General features: G+C 45.0%; 1 protein-coding gene across 1 annotated transcript in view; it reads left to right on the top strand.

Annotated features, from left to right (window-relative positions):
- The window catches only part of MTO1 (mitochondrial tRNA translation optimization 1), a 342,142-nt gene that overhangs the window by 45,452 nt on the left and 273,794 nt on the right, over positions 1-22,896 (top strand). Inside the window, exon 2 of the mRNA XM_086932362.1 lies at positions 13,802-14,021. Coding sequence (XP_086788488.1) covers positions 13,802-14,021 — 220 coding nt within the window. The remainder of the gene's footprint in view (positions 1-13,801; positions 14,022-22,896) is intronic.

Raw genomic sequence — 22,896 nt, 5'->3', positions numbered from 1 at the left:
TCCGCTGACGACTCCCCACTCGGGACCTAACTTTGTCAACACCGCGGTTGGGTGCACCTTAGTGTGTGCATACCACCGGAGGATCACTGTCCTTTGGTCCTGACGAAAGCTGAGCGACTTGGGCTCACCAATAGCAGAAACATGTCGACCATTTTTTTCACCCAGTGGACTAGGTGTCTTTAATTATAGATACCTTCTCTGAATTTCCACTTAGTATTGTTTTTACTAGTGCTAGTTGGACCTTGAATAAAATAGTTTACTGTCACAACTACGCACTTTTTAATCTGCACTCACATAGCACTTTTTGGTTTTTTCTCGTTTGCACCCTCAACACTCACAAACAACCAGCTCTGCTGCAAAACAGGCGTTGTAGCACACTGGAAAGACGCTAGGTCTTTTCAGTGGGAACCCAGTGATGAAGCATGTCACCACTAGGTGGTGAGTGAGGGTTCTTACAAAACTTTCTTTGGTTCTCCTTCACCTTCTGTCTACTCCTTTTATCCCACCTTAATTTCCTTTTAAGTGTGGTTTGTTCTATCACTCTCCAGTTGTTTTTGAAAATAACACATCAACAGTGGCTAAACAAAGGATGAATTTGAGTACAGCTGAGGAGCAAGATTATGTCCCCCAGCCGATTAGTTTGTCTAGTAGGTCGAGTATCTCCCAGAATGAAAATGGGTTCGGTGAGGCCAGGAAAAGAAGGGATTCTAATCTGGAGAGTAGCACAGGAGCAACGGTGGATAGTATAAAAATCCTTGTACCAGCCCCGAGTATAGAACTAAGTGGGACCGCATGTGAATCAGTGGGTCCTGCCCTGATTTTCATGAAGCCTGATGTAAGTAATGGTGGGGGAGTTAGTCGTAATATGACTACATCGGTTAATAACAATAAAGGGAGTAAATCCACTGATTCCACGAGGAGTCCTTATGATACGAATGTATTGAGGCCCCCAGAGTTAGGTACTGGACATGTGAATAATGACTTAATTTTTATCCCTCTTTTTGATGCTGAGCCAATGACATTGAATAGAAGCGCCCTTCTTGGAATCCTATCGGAAATGGAGGACCTAAAGTTAATTTCTTCTAAAGATATCGAACTAGTCTTTTTAGATTGGAGGCACAAACCTCAGGTCACCAAAGCAATCTTTACGTCAGGGGTGGTGTCTTCCCTTGTGTTAGCAAATGCGGATGGCTTTAGGAAAAGAGGAATAGATGTTATTGTCTGCCCCACATCCCAGGGTGCTCCGTTGAAGCGTCTTGTAACCTCTCATTTTTGACAAGGGATAGGATTAAATGTCCATGAGGGTGAGAATATGACCACTAAATTTGAGGATTTGGAAATTACAGTTGGGAGGGGATCGGGTGTAAGAAAAATAAAGGTAGTAGCACCCGAGGGTCATGAGGTCCTTGGCATTGATAGTGGAGATGAGGTGTCAAAATGGAACTGGATCGCAGGCGCCTTGAATGGGGCTAAATCTACTAACACTATCCCCACAGAGCAGAGGTAGCCTACTAGGAACAATCGTGTCTTGGAATATGGCGGGGCTAGGAAAAGAACATTTTAAGCTTATTTCCTTAGCACACCTAGACCCCAAAATAATCTACCTCCAAGAGATGTGGGCAATTGAAGAGTTCCAGTTAGATAACTACTACGTGTATTGCAGTGCAGCAAAAAAATCTATAAAGGGGCATGCAGGTGGAGGATTAGCCATTCTGCTAAGTTGCAAGTTAGTTTGGGTCCCTGAGATATTTATTCATCCTTCAAATTGCTGTATCTGTGCAAAGTTAAAATTAGAACAAGACAACTTGGGATGTGCAACATTTCTGTATGTGGTAAATGTATATATCCCTCCTGGGAAGGCGTCCACCCCACTGGTCGATTCCATTTGCACTTTTGTGCAAAAGTTATGTAGCAATGATGAAAGAGTGTGTATCCTGATGGTAGGAGATTTTAATGCCAAGATTAATAATAGCTCAATCACATCCTTTTCCAATTTGGACCTGGAGGAGGTTTGGTTTATACCAGAGGCAGTATTCCCTTCCAATTTAGGATCTGATAAACGTGGCCTTTTACTGTTGCAAAATTTGAGAAACCTTGACCTTATAGTATTAAATGGCAGATTCCCTAAGGACTCACCTTCAGCTCTCACCTTTCACGGGTCACATGGCAATTCCCTTCTCGATTATATGGCAGTGTCATTTCAACTGTTCGGGGCATGCTCCCAGTTTAAGGTTCTTCCTACTAATTTAAGTGACCACAAAATATTGGCTGTCAAGATAGCTTTAAACTTCGAGAAACCTGAACTATGGAATCAGAGGAATGAGATAGTAACATATTCTCGAAGTAATGGTCGCACTTGTTGGTCACATAAGAACCTTCCGAATCTTCATTGGGTATTTAAGAATATTGCGTTCAGTTTAACCTGGGAGAACCCGATCGTGAGATATGAAAGAGTCATGACTGCTGTCAGAAAGTTGGGAAGAAAGATGAAAGGTGATAGCGCCGCCCCCAAAGTAATACTCCCTAATGAAATTAAATCTCCTAATAATAAGATAAATAGGTATTTAAACGGCCTCCATGTGTCAGCGCAGCGGACGAGCGCAGCGGGCGCGACGTAGGCGCGCCGGAGTTGCGCCTGAGTTAAGCCCGTCTGCGCCCGTCCGCGGCAGGCCGGGGCAAGGGGCATGTTACTCTGCTCCCCCCCCTTACCTACACTCGCTCAGCCCTTGTCTCTGTCCACGACCCCGCCCTCCCTCCCCCCCATCCGTCCCTAAACTGCTACTTCACAACCTGTTCACGACCAGAACTACCTTCCCGGAAATCCTTCCTTCCTTTCCCGACCAATGTACTCTCACTCTGCACCCTTTGGCCCGGAGCCCATCATTCCCTTGCTCCTCTTCCTCCCCACTGTCCGTGATGTACCTCAACACCCGCTCTCTGGTCCGCCACCGATCAGAAATCTTCTACCTTCTGGATTCAGAACAGCCGGACGTTTTGTTCTTGACTGAGACCTGGCTTACAGATGATTCGTCTCCAGACATCTTGGCAGCCATCCCCCCAGGTTATTACATTCTGCAGACCAATCGCCCTACTGGTAAAGCGGGCGGCGGGGTTGCAGCTATCATCAGACACCCCGTCAGGTTTTCCCTAGTGCCCTTTCTCAGCATCTCCTCGACAGACTGTCTCGTACTAAGACTGGAGCAGCCTGGGTTTTCGCTCATCTGTGTGCTGATCTACAGCCCCCCTCAACCCATGCCTGACTTCTCTATTCAGTTCGGCAATCTGATCACCCAGCTTACCATCAGCAATTCCAACGTGCTGGTCCTAGGCGACTTTAACTACTGGCCGTCAGACACTCACGAAACCCCTGACTCACGCGCCTTCTCTGATCTTATGCTGAGTCTCAACTGTACCCAACACATTCATGCACCTACGCATGTTAAAGGCCACACTTTACATCAAGTCTGGACCACCTCTCTTGCCATTTCTGTTCCCCTCGTCTCTCCCTGTCTCTGGTCAGATCACCACCTTATTACCTTTTCCTTAGCTATGCCCCTCCCTTTCACTGCTGCCCGCCAATCCAATTTCCTGGCACGTAATTGGAATAAAGCTGACCTCAACAAATTTACTGCTCTTCTGAGCTCTTCGTCCCCACCCATCACTGGACCCAATACCTCCACTGACCTTCAGTCCAAAACCCTCACACATTGGCTTACCACTGCGGCCGACTCTGTGGCACCTTTAAAACCTGTCAAGACAAGGCGCAGACATGATGCCCAAAAGTGGTTTACCGCTGAGCTCAGCGCACTCAAACTCAGTCTCCGCCAGGCAGAGAGACACTGGCGCCGGGATTACTCCCCTCAATCTAAAGAGATTTTTTCGCTCCGGCTGAAGGAGTACAAGAAAGCAATTACTGCGGCCAAATCTTGCTATTTTTCAAGCAAAATCTTGAACTCCTCCAACAAATCCAAATATATTTTTTCCATAGTGGATGAACTATCTAACCCGGAAAGAGTTGCCCTAGCCCCCCTCCCTTCCCAATCCCTGTGCGACTCCCTTAACCAATTTTTTGTTGAGAAAATCATCAAAATTAAAACCAGCATCTCCATTTCTCCACCTGCTCCCACACCTTCTTGTGTTCCTAGTTATTCTCACACTCACACTCTTACTCACATCCCTCTCATTTCAAAGGATAACTTTTCGTCACTCCTACACAAAGTCTCCTCTGGTTCTCCCAGCGATTGTTGCCCCCCCTCGGTTCTCCGAGAAGCCTTCACCTCTTGTCCAGACCCCCCCCTTGCTCTTTTGAACAACTCTTTGACCAGAGGGGAGGTTCCTGGACCCTTCAAACAGGCTGAGGTGGTCGCCATTTTAAAGAAACCCTCGGCAGACCCTTCCATCATGAGCAACTATCGCTCAATCTCCCTTCTCCCTTTTCTCAGCAAAGTTCTAGAATCGCACGTCACTCAGATTCTCAGTTCTTTTGTGGAAGACTCTGGTGTCCTGGACCCCCAGCAGGCTGGATTTAGACCCGCGCATTCAACAGAAGCCGTCATTCTTTCTGTCATGGAGGAATTGCGCAGGGGAGCGGACGCTAACATCTGCCAGGCTTTGGTCCTCCTGGACCTGTCGGCCGCCTTTGACACGGTCGACCATGATATTTTGGTCGACCGTGTCGGAGAGGCCGGCATCCAGGGTACCGCCCTGGCCTGGGTCCGCTCCTTTCTGACCCAACGCCATCAAGCTGTCAGACTATCCCAGTTCTCTGCTTCCCAGGTCAAACTTACCTGTGGTGTCCCGCAAGGCTCTTCCCTATCCCCCCTCCTTTTTAATTTGTATCTTTCCCCACTTATCCGTGCCCTCCGGCAGTTCAATGTCACAGCGTTCAACTACGCTGATGACATACAACTAATTTTCAACATTGATTCCTCTCCTGATCCCATTTCTACTTTCCAAAACACCCTCTGTTTTATCAGCAATTGGATGAGCTCAAACCATCTGAAGCTCAACCCCGACAAGACCGAGCTGGTTCTTGTCGGGGGCTCTTCCAACCCCTGGGACTCCTCCTTCTGGCCGGTCAGCCTCGGCAGTCCACCCCGCCCTGCCAACTGTGCCAAAAGTCTGGGAGTCGTCATCAGCAGCGACCTCTCTATGACGCCCCAGATCAGCGCGGTAGTCTCCTCCAGCCATTTTCAATTAAGGAAAATTAGGAAAATCTCCCGGCTACTTACTTTCGAGGCCCTTACCCTAGCCCTGCTAGCGCTAGTAATATCGAGGCTCGACTACGCCAACGTGCTCTAAGTTGGCATTCCAGCCTACCAACTTAGGCGGCTTCAGCTGATCCAGAATCAGGCTGCCCGCCTGATTCACTCTCTTCCAAGAGATCAACATGTTCGCCCCCTCCTGAAAAGCCTTCATTGGCTCCCGGTAGCCGCCCGTTGCAAGTTCAAGTTGGGCTGCATCATTTTCAAATCCTTTGCCGGTCAGGGCCCCCACTTCATCTCTTCCCTCCTTCAACCCTATGTTCCCCCTCGCACTCTCCGGTCTTCCCAACTGGCCCTGTTATCCACTCCCAGATACAAGAGGAAGAAACACGGCGGGCTTAAGTTCTCCTTCCTGGCCCCCACTTTTTGGAATTCCCTCCCTCTGCCTCTCAGACTGTCCACTCCGTACCCCAAATTCAGATCTTCTCTCAAAACTTTTCTTTTTACTGAATCTTACCAATAAACGTCCTCTGTTGCTTCTTCATCTGATCTCTTCATCTGAAGCTCAACCCCGACAAGACCGAGCTGGTTCTTGTCGGGGGCTCTTCCAACCCCTGGGACTCCTCCTTCTGGCCGGTCAGCCTCGGCAGTCCACCCCGCCCTGCCAACTGTGCCAAAAGTCTGGGAGTCGTCATCAGCAGCGACCTCTCTATGACGCCCCAGATCAGCGCGGTAGTCTCCTCCAGCCATTTTCAATTAAGGAAAATTAGGAAAATCTCCCGGCTACTTACTTTCGAGGCCCTTACCCTAGCCCTGCTAGCGCTAGTAATATCGAGGCTCGACTACGCCAACGTGCTCTATGTTGGCATTCCAGCCTACCAACTTAGGCGGCTTCAGCTGATCCAGAATCAGGCTGCCCGCCTGATTCACTCTCTTCCAAGAGATCAACATGTTCGCCCCCTCCTGAAAAGCCTTCATTGGCTCCCGGTAGCCGCCCGTTGCAAGTTCAAGTTGGGCTGCATCATTTTCAAATCCTTTGCCGGTCAGGGCCCCCACTTCATCTCTTCCCTCCTTCAACCCTATGTTCCCCCTCGCACTCTCCGGTCTTCCCAACTGGCCCTGTTATCCACTCCCAGATACAAGAGGAAGAAACACGGCGGGCTTAAGTTCTCCTTCCTGGCCCCCACTTTTTGGAATTCCCTCCCTCTGCCTCTCAGACTGTCCACTCCGTACCCCAAATTCAGATCTTCTCTCAAAACTTTTCTTTTTACTGAATCTTACCAATAAACGTCCTCTGTTGCTTCTTCATCTGCTCTCTTCATTATGGCGCCAAGAAACCTAATGGTGTTAGTTGCGCCTTATAAATTTGTTTAACATAACATAACATAACGGGTTGATCAGATCCCAATTTATAGACCCATGGCCGTCAAGACAAAAAGAGATATAAGATTAAAACAGGTCTGGAAAAGGAAAATAGCTGCTGATCGCAGGGCCTCTGAAGACGAAAAATGGGTTAACCTTTGGGAAGTGGCTCTCTCGGGGGATACTAGAAAGTACTGGGCATTGATTGCCAAATATTGTGACAGTAGAGTAAAATCCCAGCCCATGTTGATCCCTGAATTTGAATGGTCTACTTATATATCCCTATTGTACGCCCCCAATCATATAGATGCTGGGATTGAGGGGTTCAATAGGTCCACATTTTCGGTAGAAAAGGTAGAAGCACCAATAATGAGCGATCTCGAGGGATACATCAAGGGGGCGAGATACTCCGGGGCAATGGGGCCGGATGATGTCCCTGTAGCCATAATAAAAAAGGACCGTGGTGATTGTGCAAAGGTGTTACATCCGCTGTTTGTCCATTGTCATAAGTTTGGGGATATCCCTAATTCCTGGAAGGGCAGTATAATAGTACCTCTATATAAGAAAGGCCCTAAAAATTCTCCTGCAAGCTATAGGCAAATCTCCCTTTTGGACGCAACGGGAAAACGTTTTGCAAAAAGCATTCTTGTCCACCTGCAAGAGTGGGTATTCAGTAATAATTTAATCCCCCTTGAACAGTCTGGTTTTCGGAAGAATAGTGGCACCCTAGGCAACATCTCAGTCCTACAAACCCTAATAGATAAATATCCTGTGGCTCTGAGGCTTCCGCTGTATACAGCTTTCATTTACTTCTCCACCGTGTTTGATAGGGTAGATCGGGGGATGCTGTGGAGGAAATTGATAAGAATGGGGATCCCAGGGAATTTGTTGAGAGTAATAATCTCTCTCCACTCTTTTACCTGGACTCAAGTTCTGTAAGGGGGGACCCAAGGCCTATCAAAGAAAATCCCCACCCACAACGGGTTGAAGCAGGGGTGCCTTTTGGCCCCTTTACTCTTTTCAATCTACATAAATGACCTTCCAAGCCGGGTAGGGGAGAGTAAAGGGGACCCTCCACAAGTGGGTGATCTAAAATTAAGTTGTTTGCTGTATGCTGACAACGCTATCATCATGGACCTAACTCCAATCGGGTTGCAAAGACGTCTGACGGAGCTGGTCAGGTACACTAATGAATATTTTTTTTAAATAAACACTTCTAAGAGTAAGGTGATGATTTTTAGTCAGAAAGGCTGTAAGGTTAGATCAAATCTGAAATGGTTTTTGGGGGATGAAAATATGGAAATAGTGACATTTTATCCTTATTTAGGATTTTTTTTTACAAATTGGTTCTCCGCTAACAGACATTTAGATCACTGCAAAAATAAAGCTATTTCACAAGCATCGGCAATTAACTGCTTTGATAAGCTATGCGGGAAAAGACATTTTTCACATACTATTGCAGTGTACAAAATAAAGATTCCGCCGACCTTGAATTACGCATGTGAAACAATTGACGAATGTGAGTGGGCTAAGTTCGAGAAAGTGGAAGGTAAAATATGGCGTCAAATATGTAACTTGAGTCACGCTGCATTAATCGCGGCTCTTAGGCTCAAATTTGGCCTTCTCTCAACGTATATTTTGTCATTGGCAGGGTCTTCAAGGTGGTGTAACGCTTTGATAAATGGTCAAGAAAATCTATTAAGGATAGCATTGCACAAGGAAATTTTTGAAAATTTATTGTGTAAAAGTGTAATTTTTAGAAACTATTTAAAAGCTTTAAGCATTTTTGGTTTAGACTTAGTAGGGGCAGCAGTTTTAAACAAAATAGCATTAAAGCAATTAATTTAAAAAAACATTTATGTGATCTCACAAGAAAGAGATCTGAAAATATACAGAGGGAATGGCAGACTGGACTGCGTAGCGGAGAGCTCACTTATTGAAAATCCTCAGCCGTATGTTCTTTGGAACTTGAAACATGGAGTACGCAGAGTGATTCTACTCCTCAGAATGAATTTGTTGCCGTTGAGGATAGTAACAGGAGCTTGGGAGGGTATCCCCAAAAATGAAAGACTTTGTGATTTATGCAATGGTGGCATCCAAGATTTTAATCATGTTTTGATTGTGTGCCCAGCACTTAGTTCAATACGACCCAAATTTTGAAGGCATGGTTTTCTACATTATAATATTTCTACAGCAGAACAGGCACGCAACTTTCTTCTGCACCCCCCGTCAGAACAGATATGTTTTAAGATTTTCTGCTTTTTTAAAGAATTTTTAAATGTATATTAGAAGTCAATAAGTAGGGTGATCAGTGGATTATGTAGTACCTTGTATAATTTCCCTTGTTTTAGCACCTTTTGAGCACTTTAAACATTTTTTAATTTGTTGTAACATACGATAAGTAATAATTATTTATTAGTGTGTTTAACAATCCTGTTTGCTACTTAACTTTTTGGTGCATTTTCCAAGTTATTTAGGTTATATTGACGCTAGATAATCATTCTGGGCTCTGTCCAGGATTAGGGCATCTATGCACTAGCACTTTATCTTAATATACTTGCACCTTCAGTAGCACTTTACAAAATCATCTGTTGTTAACACCGTTCTCTGTCCTCGACACAAGAAATGTTTTAATTGTAACCGGATATTGGATGAACTATACAGAATTTCTTAACCATGTGCTGCTCAAGTGTAATTTTAGATTAGATTATATCGTTTTATTTAATTAGGAAGTCAGCCAATAGTGTTCCTTACCAGATAATGATTAGAAGAATTCAGTCCCCCTGAGTGACGTATTTAATGATTAACAGAGATTAGTCCCTTCAGGGAGGAGGTAATTTTAGAACAGCCAGACAAGATAAATTGTTTTTTTAAAGTATTCATTCGTAACTAATGTTAAGGGTTTATTGAAAAATGTATTATGTACTGTGTGTAATGTAGGATAATTGCAGGGTCTAATCTCTTGGGCTGTTAATACTGTCTTTTATGAATTAATGTTTTATTGTAATGTTATGTGGAATTCTTCGGAATTCCGAATCATAATAAAATAAATTGAAATTGAATTGAATTTTGATTTCTTAGGCAGAGAGTGTCTGTGCCCAGCCAGCACCAGTTCTACCTTCTCTGGTGTGACTTCCTGGCAGGAGGTGAAGACAGCACGGTCAGAGGCAGACCAGGCCCTTTGATGTGCAAGGAAATCTCTTCCCCTTCCCCTAGTGAAGCCCGGGTCTATTCAACCTTTTCCTGACCCACCTAGGCTATCTGGAGCCACTCCTGCTCCCCAGCCTTCTGTCATCCAAAACCCAGACAGGCAATCCACATTCCAGCAGAGGCACACAGGATGACTGAGCAAGAAAATATCTACTTTCTAAAAGTGGTATTTTCAAACACAGAATGTAAAAAATCACCTTCACTAAAAGATGCATTTTTAGAGTCTGATTTCAGGCATACTAAACTTTATTTTCATGTTTATAAGATGTTATAAACACACTCACCATTCTGTCCTATGGAGAACAGGTAGCCTTGCAATAGCGAGAAACTAAATTGGCCGTAATTCACTATCAGGACATGCCACACACACCAGGGCATTTCCTACCTTTCACATAAACTGCACCCGGCCCACTGGGGTACCTTGGGCCTACCTTAGGGTTGGCTGACAGAATGTAAGAAAAGGGAAGGTGAGGGACTGGCAAGTGTGTGCACTGGCCCAGTCGCCATGGCAGTTACAAACTGCACGCAGACTGCTCAATGGCGGGTCTGAGTTACCTTTTCAGTGCTACTTAGGACTAGGGACTAACAAGTAAATCAATTATCCAATCATGGAAACACCAATCCATAACACAATTTACCACAGGAGCACTTGATCTTTTCCACTGATCAGCAGTGAGAAAAGTGCGCAGAAACACTATGCCAGCAAAAACAGAGTCAAAACCAGGAGGTTAGAAAGCTAAAACTCAGGGGTAACACGCCAAAAGATGCCAAGTCTAACAAGGTTGTACCTCGATTTGGAGACAGGGCAATAAGACTCCCTTCATTTCCTCTCTAAGTGTTTACACGCTAATTTGACTTCTCTCAGAGAGTTAGTGTAACATGGATTAGAAGGTTTGGCTAGACATGAATACAGTATTCGTACTTGTGCTAGAGCGCAAGTAATGCCTCCACTCCAGCGATCTAAAATGTCTACGTCCTGGTCCACATTATTTGTTAGAGAGGGCCTTTTCGCTTTTAGGGCCCTACAAAAGACTTCCGGTTGAATTTTATAAAAGGTTCTAACCCCTTTAAGTGTAAGGTCAGTATGGAATGTGGATTTCTCTATTTTGAGCCACCTAAACCTAATCGGGTAATAATGTGACCAAACTAAAGGGATGGGAATATCCACTTCTATGGGTAGACTAGTAAAATCTGAGCCAGAGTATGTTCAGCTTCGTGTGTAGGCAAGAATACAGTATGGGTCATACTAGTCATAGCTGAGATGCTATCGCGTAGTGTTAGAACATCCCTTTTCCTTAGTATCAAAGGGCTAGGAGGAATAACGCATTATGTAGGGAAGAGCGAAAGGAGCCAGCTGGGTCTGGGGGTCTATAGATTAAAGCTCCCGGTATGGATTGCTTGGGAAATAAGGTAATGCAGAAACCTAGAACCTCCGCTACATCCAGACCTACAACAGGAACAGGAGTGTAAATAAGATTATCCCTATAGATCAAAGCCCCCCACTTTCCAGTCTTGCAACCCTCTCTGATTTTGTTTTAACCCACTGGGATTGCAGAGCAGATCAGGGCCAGAGGAGTCAGTTAACCACATTTCTTTTACAAACAAAACGTGTACGATCTCATCACATAGCATATCAGCTATATAGTCAGCATGTTTAGGGAGTGACCGGGCATTGATAAGAGCTGCAGCGAAGTCTAAGACCTTATTGCTTTTTGATTTACAAGACAGACTAGAGTCTCTGTCAAGGTCGCTCGTAGATGTATGGAATCTGCAATAAGAGCATCTTGTATCTGTGTGTGCAGGGGAGTCCAGGACTAAGAGTGTGCAGGTTTGCGTAGGCACTAGTCTGCTTAGTTGATCTGAGCTATAGGAATAGTTCCTTTTCCCTTCAGGAACCATACGGGCATAGTAGCTGGTGCTGGACACTTCCGGGACGCTTCCAGGCGCAGACGGGCGTTTCTTTGGCACCCCTTCTGCACACAAGCGGCGCATCCGTCCTGCGTCTTTATCTGCATCTGAGGCCTGGGACACTAGAGTGCACACTCGGCCAAAGTGACGGCTCCAGGTGTTCCCCAAGTAAGGAGAATGGCCGCAATGCCGAGCACTATGTCGAGAGGCAAGATTAGCTGCTACCTCCTCCTCGTACCAGAAGAGTGAGTAAGTATTGATAACGTTAGAGCATATGCAGATTTAAATTCATTAAAAATATTAAAATGCAAGTAAGAGCAATTTTTAGCAAAGTTTCTTCGGTTCCCCACCTAATGCAGTCACATCCATGCTGCGTCTTTCTTTATCTGCATCTGAGGCCAGGGACACTAGCGCCATGTGTCATTGATGCGATTATGGCACAGAGGCAGTCTTTAAATTTTTAATTGTAGATGTCTTTGGGGCTATCCATCTTTAAAATGATTTGGATGTCATCCGCATAGTTGCCACAGGTCAGGTTGAATGATTTTATCCGTTTGGTAAGGGAGTTAGGTAGATGTTGAATAATAGAGGGGATGTAATGGACCCTTGAAGAACACCATTGTGTTGTGTGTGAAGAAATAATGTGAAAAGAGGTAACTAGATTACACTTTGTCTGTGAGATAAGAAGCAGTCCATTTTAAAGCATTTTCATGGATTCTCATATTGTAAAGTCTGTGCAGTGGAGTGTGGTGGTGGACATTGCTAAATGCCGTCAATAAATCCAGAAGTAATAAGGCAGCTGCTGCATTTTTGTTAATTTTGAGTATAAGTTCATCCCATATGGATATAATGTCTGACTCTGTTCCGCGGCCTAGTCGACAGTAGGCCACAATGTGCGGTACAAATAGAGAGGTGAGTAAACACTGCCCTATCAAACGTTTTCCCTACGAATAGGCCATTTGCTATGTGCCTGTAGTTTTTCTGGGTCTCATAGGTCATAGTATTTATTTATGAGGAGAAATCTGGTGTAGGGTTTGAGCTCAGGACTGCAGAATTCTGTCTGGCATTTTTTGGAGTTCTTTTGTAGAGCGGTCTGCTTCAGTTATACGCATGGAGAGGTGGTGTCTTTTTGCGGTTCTGATGGCTCGTTTATAGGCTCTATTATAGAGCAGGGGTGGCTTTTGTCCGTTTCATCTCCTGCTTTTCTTCATTTGTATTGTAGCATGCTGAGCTGTGTGTTCATTCTTTTGATGTTGTCATTAACCAATGTTTTTTTTGTTTTTGTGGTTCACTCTGGATGTGGCTTTTATTGGTATCTGTTTGCCCAGTGCATTGGAGATCTAGTTTAGACAGTGTTTATTTTTGTCTTTTGGGTGTATGTTTTTTCAAGGTGGGTGTCGAGTTGCTGGATGTTTAGTTTTTTAGGTCTCGCCTACTCAGCGCTTGCTGTGTCTCTTTGAGACATGCTGTATTCAGGTATGGACTTGAAGCTCCGCCCATAGTTTTCATTGGCTTGGGTCATTCGTCCCTTGTAAATGTTCGCTTCTGATTTGGTAATAGGCTTAATAGTCCCTCATTAGTACCACCTTTTACTCTGTTGTTACCTCCCATGAGGACTGCCCTCTTACATGTATCCTTACTTGTGAGCTTTCAATAGCAGTTCGGAGAACTATTTACTTAATTAATGTACACAGCACTCACGAGACTCCAGCTTCAGCAATTGCGGCTGCTTCCCGCTTAACAGACTTGGCATTTGCATTTCTGGGTTTGAATAGCATTTGGTAATACCACCACAGCTTTTAGCAACCATTAACATTCACAGTTTTTACTTAATGTGTAAGGCAGTATGATGACTTTACAGTTGTGACTTTACTGTAAACTAGATGAATGGTAGAAATATGCATTTATCCGATCCACTCATATTTCACCCCTTTACACAGTCCTGTAAATGAGTGGTGAGCCTTAGGTTTAACACTTTTTCTGTAAACTGCTGGAGTTCAAAGTAATTGTCTTTTGTATACTTTCAGAATGTTGCAAACATGCCACATTTAATGATAAACATCTTTGTATTTAAACGGAAGTCATTTTTTAGTGTTAACAAATTGTTTTTTTGGCAGATGCTTTCGTTGAGATCTACCTTCTATCGACAGTTCACCTCTGCCTACAAGAACCAACTGCCTTTGACTCTTCACTTTGGCAGCACAGCCAGTGATGTCACTGTGCCCAACTATGACGTTATCGTGGTCGGAGGTGGACATGCTGGGACTGAAGCTGCAGCCGCCACATGCAGGACTGGGGCACGAACCCTGCTTGTGACACACAAGATCGAGACTATTGGTATAGTAGAAATATTGATTTATAGGATTTATATATATGTGTAAGAACTCGCATTGTAGACCTTGCTTAATGGTAAAAGGTGTAATCGGTGTAGTATCTTCAGAAGAACACCAGACTAGTATTTGTAGTTTAAGTATGATCCTTTATTTCCAGCCCCTGCGCAGCAGGCACAAACAGTACAAATGGTCTCCAGGCAGAACTGACCCAGAGGAATGCTAATACATCACACAGTTTTATGTTCTAAATAATAATTACAGTGCTCTGAATGTGAGTAATACAGTTCTATTAAAGATCCACTACTTACCACAAAAGCACTATACTACACAATCCTCCCTTTAAAAGAAAAAAAAACACACACAACAAAAACAACAATAAAAATGACAATTAAACATTTCCAGAGATGAAGGTTTCTGGACAATTCTACCACTTTAATTTTTAATAACATTGTCATTACAGGCAGGTACAACAGTTTCAGAAATTGGAACGTCGTCTAATAAAGCAGGTTTAAGAGTTGGAGAAGGAACTTGGTCGGTATACTCAGGATGGATAATACTGGGATCACTCAGTTCAGGAGTGACATTTACAGTCTCTAACCACCAAAAGTTGTTGCTTTCATTCTAAATATTCTCCATTATGCCACCAAAGTCGAATGAGACCAGTGCAAGGCGACTGAAATGCCTAACTTCACCATTATGCAATAAGGCAGTGTTGTTAAAAACTTTAATAACACGTTTGGGTTAACTGAACTCGCTTTCTCCTTTAGAGACATGCTTAGAGTGTTTCACACAAACCCATTGACCTTCACACAAACAAACTAGCTTAGCACCATGATTCTGATCAGAGTAAATTTTGTTTTTAAACTGGGATACTTGGTTATGCTCTTTCACACTGGGTATATTGCACTGAACCATACCATTTTTGTTCAACCAACCAGGATTAATTTTTGAATGAGGAATCCTATCTCTCATGAGGGAGAAGGGGCTCATGAGTGAACGGTGTTTCTATAAGCCTAAAGTACATTTTTTAACTCCTCATCCCACGACAGGCTTCCTTTGTTGGTTAGTTGGAGAATACCTTTAATACTGCGGTGCCAATGGGATGATAAAGTGCAGTGAACCTTGGTTGAATGCCAGAGGCAGACAAGTAGTTTTTCATTTCAGTAGATTTGAATTGCACACCTTTGTCAAATAGGATAATTTTTGGAAATCTGTCCCTCAGAATTTTTTTTTAGTGTTAATTGTACTTACTACACTTACGTCCAACCACCTGGAAAAAGGGTCTACAAGAACTAAAATGTACTTCTGTGAACCATCTTTACATACAACAGGACCCATAAAATCTACTGCAACAACTTCCCAAGGAAGTTCCGGACATGAGGAAGAAGCTAAAGGAGGATTGACATTTTAAGAGTCTTATCAGAAACTTCGCACTTGACACATGATCTTACACACCTTTCCACATCTATGTCTATTTTAGGCCACCAATAGAGTTCTTTCAAGCGTAGTTTGGTAAGTGTGATGCCAGAATGTCCTTCATGACACAGATCACGTATTCTGGTTTGTAGATTCTTTGGAGGGATAATTTTATCACCACGTAGGACTAAATTGTCACACACACAAAGTTCGTTACGCACCTCCCAGAAACCTCAGACTTTTGATCCATTCCATTCCATCCATTCACACTCAAATTTTTAAGATCCAGTAAGACCTGGTCAGCATTCTCAGCGTCAAGCCATTCCTCTTTACTAAAACTTCTCTGAACAGTATCAAGGAATATAGAGGCAACTGAAAAGTCGTTCCAAGGGTTTTGTTCAGTTCAGGTAAAGGTAACGACATACGGCTTAAGAAATCAGCCATGAAATTCTTAATAATAATAATAATAATAATGTGATTTATAGAGCGCGAACAGCTACCTCACAAGGAGGTGTCCCGGCGCTGTAAGAACGTACCACAGGGGTCCAGGGGCAGGAGTGGGAGACCTATCGAGGCTGGGAAAAGAGCCAAGTCTTTAGCAGCTTCTTAAAGCAGGGTTCAGAAGGGGCCTGCTGGATTGCTTGCGGTAGGGAGTTCCATAGCGCAGAAACATTTGCTGAAAAGGTGCGACCTCCAAGGCGTGCCTTTTTTGCTCGTGGTACAACCAGCAGGATACGGTCATTAGAGCGTAATACGCGATGTTGCGTATATCTAGGGAGGCGTTTTCTTAGGTAAGGAGGGCAGGAGCCATGCAAGGATCTGAAAGCGAGTGTCAGGGCTTTGAATTTTATCCGGTTGGCGACAGGGAGCCAATGCAGGGTTCGAAGATGCGGAGAGACCGACTGTTTGAATGGAATTTGCAGTAACAGCCTCGCAGCCGCATTTTGAACCACCTGCAGTTTATGGGTTAAGAATTTTGGGAGGCCTAGGTAAAGACCATTAGCGTAGTCCAGCCGTGAAGTGACCGTTGCATGGACTACCATCTTTCTGCAACTCTCGGGAAGGAGTTTAAGAAATTTGCGGAGGTTTCTTAATTTACTTAGGCAGCAGCCGGCCACTTGTTGGATATGGGCAGAGAAAGACATCTTATCATCCCATCTCACTCCAAGATTTTTGGCCGAATGACTGGGCAAGGGTGAGGGGCCCATTTCCACCGGCCACCATAGCTCTGGGGCGGGGACAGGGCCTTTACCAAAGAAGATGACCTCAGTTTTGTTGGCGTTTAATTTTAATTTGTTGGTGTTCATCCAGTGAGCAATGTCCTGGAGACAGCCTTTAAAATTTGCAAAGGATTCCTGAGTCATTTCCGTGTAGGGGAATACCAACTGGGTGTCGTCGGCATATGAAATTGCTTTAACACCCCAGTTGGCAATGAGCGTGAAGAGGGGGGCCAGGTAGATATTAAATAAAAGAGGGCTGAGGGCCGAGCCCTGCGGGACTCCACAATTGAGGATTTTTGGTGTGGAAGAGATCGTCCCGAGTGCTACCTTCTGCGATCTCTGGGAAAGATAGGAATTAAGCCAGCTCAGCGCGTGGTCTTGAATGCCTGTCTCTGCCAGTCGACTAAGTAATCTGGCATGGTCCACCGTGTCGAAGGCGGCCGAAAGATCCAGGAGTACCAGCATAGCTGAACTTCCTGCATCCAACGACCACCTCACTGACTCGGCTACCTCTAAGAGCGCGGTTTCAGTACTGAAACCGGGCCGGAACCCAGACTGAGTTTCATGGAGAATGTTGCTGGTTTCCACGAATTTACTCAGTTGGCGTTGTATTACTTTCTCCAGCATTTTTCCCGGAGCGGCTAGAAGGGATATTGGGCGGAGGTTCGTCAAATCATCAGGATCCCCGTTAGATTTTTTTTTTAGGGGGAGGAGCGTGGCATGCTTCCATGCGTCTGGGAAAATTCCTGATGTAATGGAAGAGTTCCAGATACTTTGGAGTATGGGCGCTACAGAATCCGCTATGGTGCTCCAAAGTTTAGCCGGACAGGGGTCATCGGGTGAGCCGGATTTACAGCGGTTGAGCTCTTGCCTCACCTCGTCCAGAGGGACATGCGTGAACTGTGTGAGGATTTCTTTTGGCTCGCCATAGTGCGCTGTGTCTTGTTTCTCAGTGTCTATCGCTGGGCCGAATGACTCATATACTTTCTTGATTTTGTAGTCAAAGAAATCTGAGATTTGCTCACAAAGTGCTGGTGTAGGGATAACCTCTCTTTCAATACATTGGGGTTTTAGGAAGGACTGTACAACTTTGAACACTTGTTTGCTGGATTGTTCTGCCTGCCTAATCGAGTCCGCATAGAAGTGTTTTTTATTATTCCTAATGGCTTTCCGGAATTTTTTCAAAGCATCCCTATATGTAGCCTTTTCTTCTAGACCATAATTTTCTCTCCAGAGTCTTTCCAATTTCTTACAGGCCGCTTTCTCCTCTCTAAGTTCCTGCGAAAACCAGGGTGCTGAGGGAGATTCTCTTTTAGAAAGAGCACGAGAGGCCGGGGCAATAGAGGATACCATTCTTCCTATCCATTCGTTGAGCAGCACTGCGTCCTTATTGGGATTATCTGTCAGGAGGGGAGAGGTGCGTGACAGAGCCGGGAGCATAGCCTCGGGGGTCAGTTTATTCCATTGTCTTTTCATGAAATAGCGCTTACTAGACACCTTGAAATCGCTTTGGATGTTCAGAGTGAATGTAATGAGTGAATGGTCTGACCATATCAGCGGGAGAGGTTTTTCAGGTCGCACCTCCTTAATGTTAGTAAAGATGAGATCGATCGTATGGCCCCCAGTATGTGTGGGGCCCTCATTGATCAGTCTGAGACCAGCCGCATCTAGCGTTGTTCGGAGTGTCTCTGCTAAGACACAATCTACTTTATCCATATGGATATTAAAATCACCCACCACTAGAAAAAGGGGATGAAGAAGTGAGCTCTGGACTATTGTATCTAATAAGGAAGTGAGAATGGAATCTACGCTGGCCGGGGGGCGGTAAATCACTAGCCCTGCTAGTGAAAGCTGAGGACTAACTTGGAAGCAGAAGTGAAGACCTTCCATACCTTGAATCGTCGTGGCAGTCGAGGATGTTAGTGCTAGGTGCTCTTTAAAAATGATCGCTACACCACCGCCTCTTTTTGTCCCGGGTCGGTTGGCGAGGCATATTTTGAATCCCTGAGGGATAGCCAAAGCGGTCGAGGACAGGCTGTCCTCTTTAATCCATGTTTCAGTTAGAAACAGGATATCCCAGTTCTGCTCTTCTAATAAGATCCAGATCTCATCAGTGTGCTTGACAAGGGATCTACAATTAAGTAGGCCCGCTTTGATGTAGGTGTGAGGGGGGGTTTTAGGGCATGGCTGTAATGCGGGGGCGGCGCTGACGATTGTTATCCCACAGTTGCTGCAAGTTTGGGCGGGGTCAGGAGTTGCTAGGTCTATAGAATGGGGGCAACATTTGGATGGTAAATTAAGTACCTTTAAATCTTCCCCGGACCAAACTATCTGTCCTCCAGATGTAGCGTTTTTAGCAGCATGTTTGGCCCCGGCCGCAGTCTGGTCGCGGACGGGCGCAGACGGGCTTGCCTTAGGCGCGCCTTCGGCGCGCAAACGGCGCTCCCGCTGCGCTCGTCCGCTGCGCTTCCGGTGGTGGCACATGATAAAGAGGTCAAGGGGGCGTGGCCTGCAGGGGGCGTGGCCTGACTTCTCGCCGGGTTGGCGTTTTCACTCAGGGAAATCTTACAAACAGCGAGTGAGCGCTAGATCAGCTGCTCGCTGTGTAAACAAGAGAAGGTGAGTGCCCTGGCGCTTGCTGGCGCTTAGTGAAGTTAAAAAGCACAGGATTAAAGGTGACACAAAGTGAGAACAAGTTTTTTAAAAATCTCCCGGCTTCCGCCTCAGGAGTGCGCAATCGTGGTATAAAGTCGCTTGCAATCAGCGCTTTAAATACCGCGTCAAGGGGGCGTGGCCTGCAGGGGGCGTGGCCTGACTTCTCGCCGGGTTGGCGTTTTCACTCAGGGAAATCTTACAAACAGCGAGTGAGCGCTAGATCAGCTGCTCGCTGTGTAAACAAGAGAAGGTGAGTGCCCTGGCGCTTGCTGGCGCTTAGTGAAGTTAAAAAGCACAGGATTAAAGGTGACACAAAGTGAGAACAAGTTTTTTTAAAAATCTCCCGGCTTCCGCCTCAGGAGTGCGCAATCGTGGTATAAAGTCGCTTGCAATCAGCGCTTTAAATACCGCGTCAAGGGGGCGTGGCCTGCAGGGGGCGTGGCCTGACTTCTCGCCGGGTTGGCGTTTTCACTCAGGGAAATCTTACAAACAGCGAGTGAGCGCTAGATCAGCTGCTCGCTGTGTAAACAAGAGAAGGTGAGTGCCCTGGCGCTTGCTGGCGCTTAGTGAAGTTAAAAAGCACAGGCACGTATTGTATATTGTACAAGAAATCTTGGAGCCTCATGGAGAGTCTGGCAATTCTGGCTGTGGCATTGGTCAACCCTTCAGTAGTAAGGAGTTTAGTAAGGGGTTTATGATCACATCGTAACACAAATTTCCTGCCCCATAAAAATTTCCTGAAATGCACCAGAGCCCAGACACATGCCAATGTTTCGCGTTCGATCACTGAATATCGTTCTTCAGCAGGAGTGAGCGAACGCGAAGCAAAGGCAACAACAGATTCACCATTGTTATCATCCAGTTGGGTTAGGACAGCACCTAAACCTTAATTGCTGGCATCAGTGGTTACAATGGCGATGGCAAGGGGATTAAAATCCTGAAGATTAGGGGCTTGAGTAATAGCTCTTTTAATTTCAACAAAAGATTGTTGGCAAGCAGAGCTCCAAGAGAACTGCACTTTGTTTTTGAGGAGAAATCTCATGACTTGATTCTCCTCGGAAAAGTTTTCCACAAACTTGGAATAAAACTCTGCAAGACCAAGGAAAGACCTAAGATCCTCCTTGGACTTGGGTGTAGGTGCTTCAGTAATTGCTTTTATTAGACTAGTTTTGGGGCTAATGCCTTAAGAACTTACTTCGTGATCTAGGTACGTAACCATTGCAAACTTGCACCCATGAATCGAGCACACAAACGGTAGCTACAATTTGTACTAGAGAAAATTCACTACCAATTCAGAGTCCCACCATTCGACATTAAAGGCAGCACCAAGGGTCTTTACAAAATGTCTTGCAGCAGTCCCAGCCTTTCTAAGAAGGAAGGGAATACATGTTTACCTATAACTAGACAACTGGCTCGTAAAGGCGAAAAAAAACAAAAATGCCAAAGGTACATTCACACAGTAATCAGAACCTTAGAACGCTTGAGCTCCCAAAAAACCACAGGAAATTGTCATCACAACCAGAACAGGAAAAGGTGTTCCTGGGGGTGACCCTGAACTCGAAGACAGCATGCACATACCCTGTGCAGAGGTGGGTACAAATGGTGGCAGAGCAAGTTCCTCTATACCAATGTCTCTGCCATTGAGGAAAGTCATGAAAGTAATGGGCATGGTGGCATCATGCATCACGCTCATAACATATGCGAGACTGCACATGTGGCCTTTCCAAGAATGGCCATGCAAGATTTGGTTGCAGGCCACCAAGAGTTGGGAAGATCTAGTAGTTGTCACAGCAAAAATACAAATGGAGATACAAAGGTGGGCATTAGGAAGACTATTAAAGACACCAACTCCAAAAGTGGCCATCACAACAGATGCATCCCACAAGGGGTGTAAAGCACAGGCAACCTGAAAGTACTGGGACAATAGAACAACACAGATGCGTTGACGCACGTCAGCTTCCTGGAAATGAAAACAGTGTTCCTAGCTCTGAAGGCTTTCCAAGCACACATAACAGGAAGAACCGTACTAATACAAACAGACAACATGACAACTATGTTATACCTGAATAAACTGGGAGGCACAATCATTGTCCCTGAGCAAGCTAGCCCAGGAAATATGGCAACAGGCAATACCAAGGAGGATCAACCTACAAACTGTCCACCTAACAGGAAAAGAAAAGATGAAGGCGGATGGACTAAGCAGACAAGAAAACCGCTTCCACGAATGGGAACTGAAACAGGAAACCTTGGCGAACATCTAGGAGATGATCTTCTAGGCCTGGGGAAATCCATCCGTTCACAACAGCAGAGAACAGAAAATGTCAACACTTTGCCTTCAGATTTCAACACCACCAGTCATAGGGGAATGCCCTGTCACTAAAATGGTCAGAGAGATTTGCGTACACCTTTCCACCAATTCCCCTAATACCCAAGGTGCTGGAGAAAGCCAGACAACCAGGAACAAACCTCATCCTCAGAGCCCCGCAATGGGCCAGACGGTTCTTTTCTTATTTTTTTTCTTCTAGCTCTAGTACTCAAACCTTCTAAAGGTGTCCAAGGAACAAATGATCAAAATTTCAAAAGGAACGGGACCTCTTCACAGTGCAGGAGGGGAAGGTGTATCACCCGGAACTAGCTACACTCTATCTAATGTCCTGGCGCCTGAATACATAGAGTTCAGAAACCTAGAGTTACTGCTTGGAACTTTGGAAACGGATGTATGACGTTACAACGCATACTTTTACCACGCATGCCTTTACAACGCGGTTTTTACATCGCAAACCTTTACAACGCATAGCGCTTTGGGGTGCTGGATAGTGAATAGTTTAATTTACTATTCCAACTCCAGTCCCCGTGGACACTAGGGAAGGTGTTGGATAGTAAATTAAACTTATTCCCTATCCTAGAGCGCCCCCCAGCGCAATGCGTTGTAATGGTTTTCGTTGTAAATACCGCGTTGTAAAGGCACTGCGTTGTAAAAGTTTCGTTGTAAAGGTTGTTCACCTTGGAAACACTAAAGGAGGCAAGGAAGCCTACCACAGGACAATGCTACTCAGCGAAGTAGAAGCTATATATCCACTGGTGCAGGAAGAACAAAAGAATAAAAAGAAAAACAAAACAGGAAACTGTACTAACATGCCTCACTCACCTATAGTATCGTGGGCTAGCCTATTCAACACTAAAGGTACATCTAGCAGCAATAGTAGACTACACCACTGGCACTTCATGTAACAGCTTCTTCACATCACTAGTGGTGAAAAGGTTTTTTGAGGGTTCAAAAAGAATTGCACCCCAAGAGCAGTCCAACCTCTGATGTGGAATCTTAACACAGTACTTAACACAATGAATGGCAAAGCCGCTTGAACCTATGTACAATTCAGATCCCTAATCACTCATAGTTAAAAAAAAAAAACACAGCATTCCTAATCGCAATCACCTCCTTGTGGAGAGTAAGTGAACTACAAGCTTTAACGATGCAGGAACCATACATGCAAAGAAAACAAGGACAGGCTGTTTCTCGGAACCAACCCACAATTCTTACCAAAATTAGTGAGCAAATGTCACGTGAATCAAAACATACAACTATTG

The sequence above is a fragment of the Lissotriton vulgaris genome, chromosome 7 (genome assembly GCF_964263255.1).
Source record: "Lissotriton vulgaris chromosome 7, aLisVul1.2, whole genome shotgun sequence".
Lineage (NCBI taxonomy): Eukaryota > Metazoa > Chordata > Amphibia > Caudata > Salamandridae > Lissotriton > Lissotriton vulgaris.
Note: the sequence above shows the minus strand (reverse complement) of the source record. Positions and strands in the feature narration are given on the sequence as shown.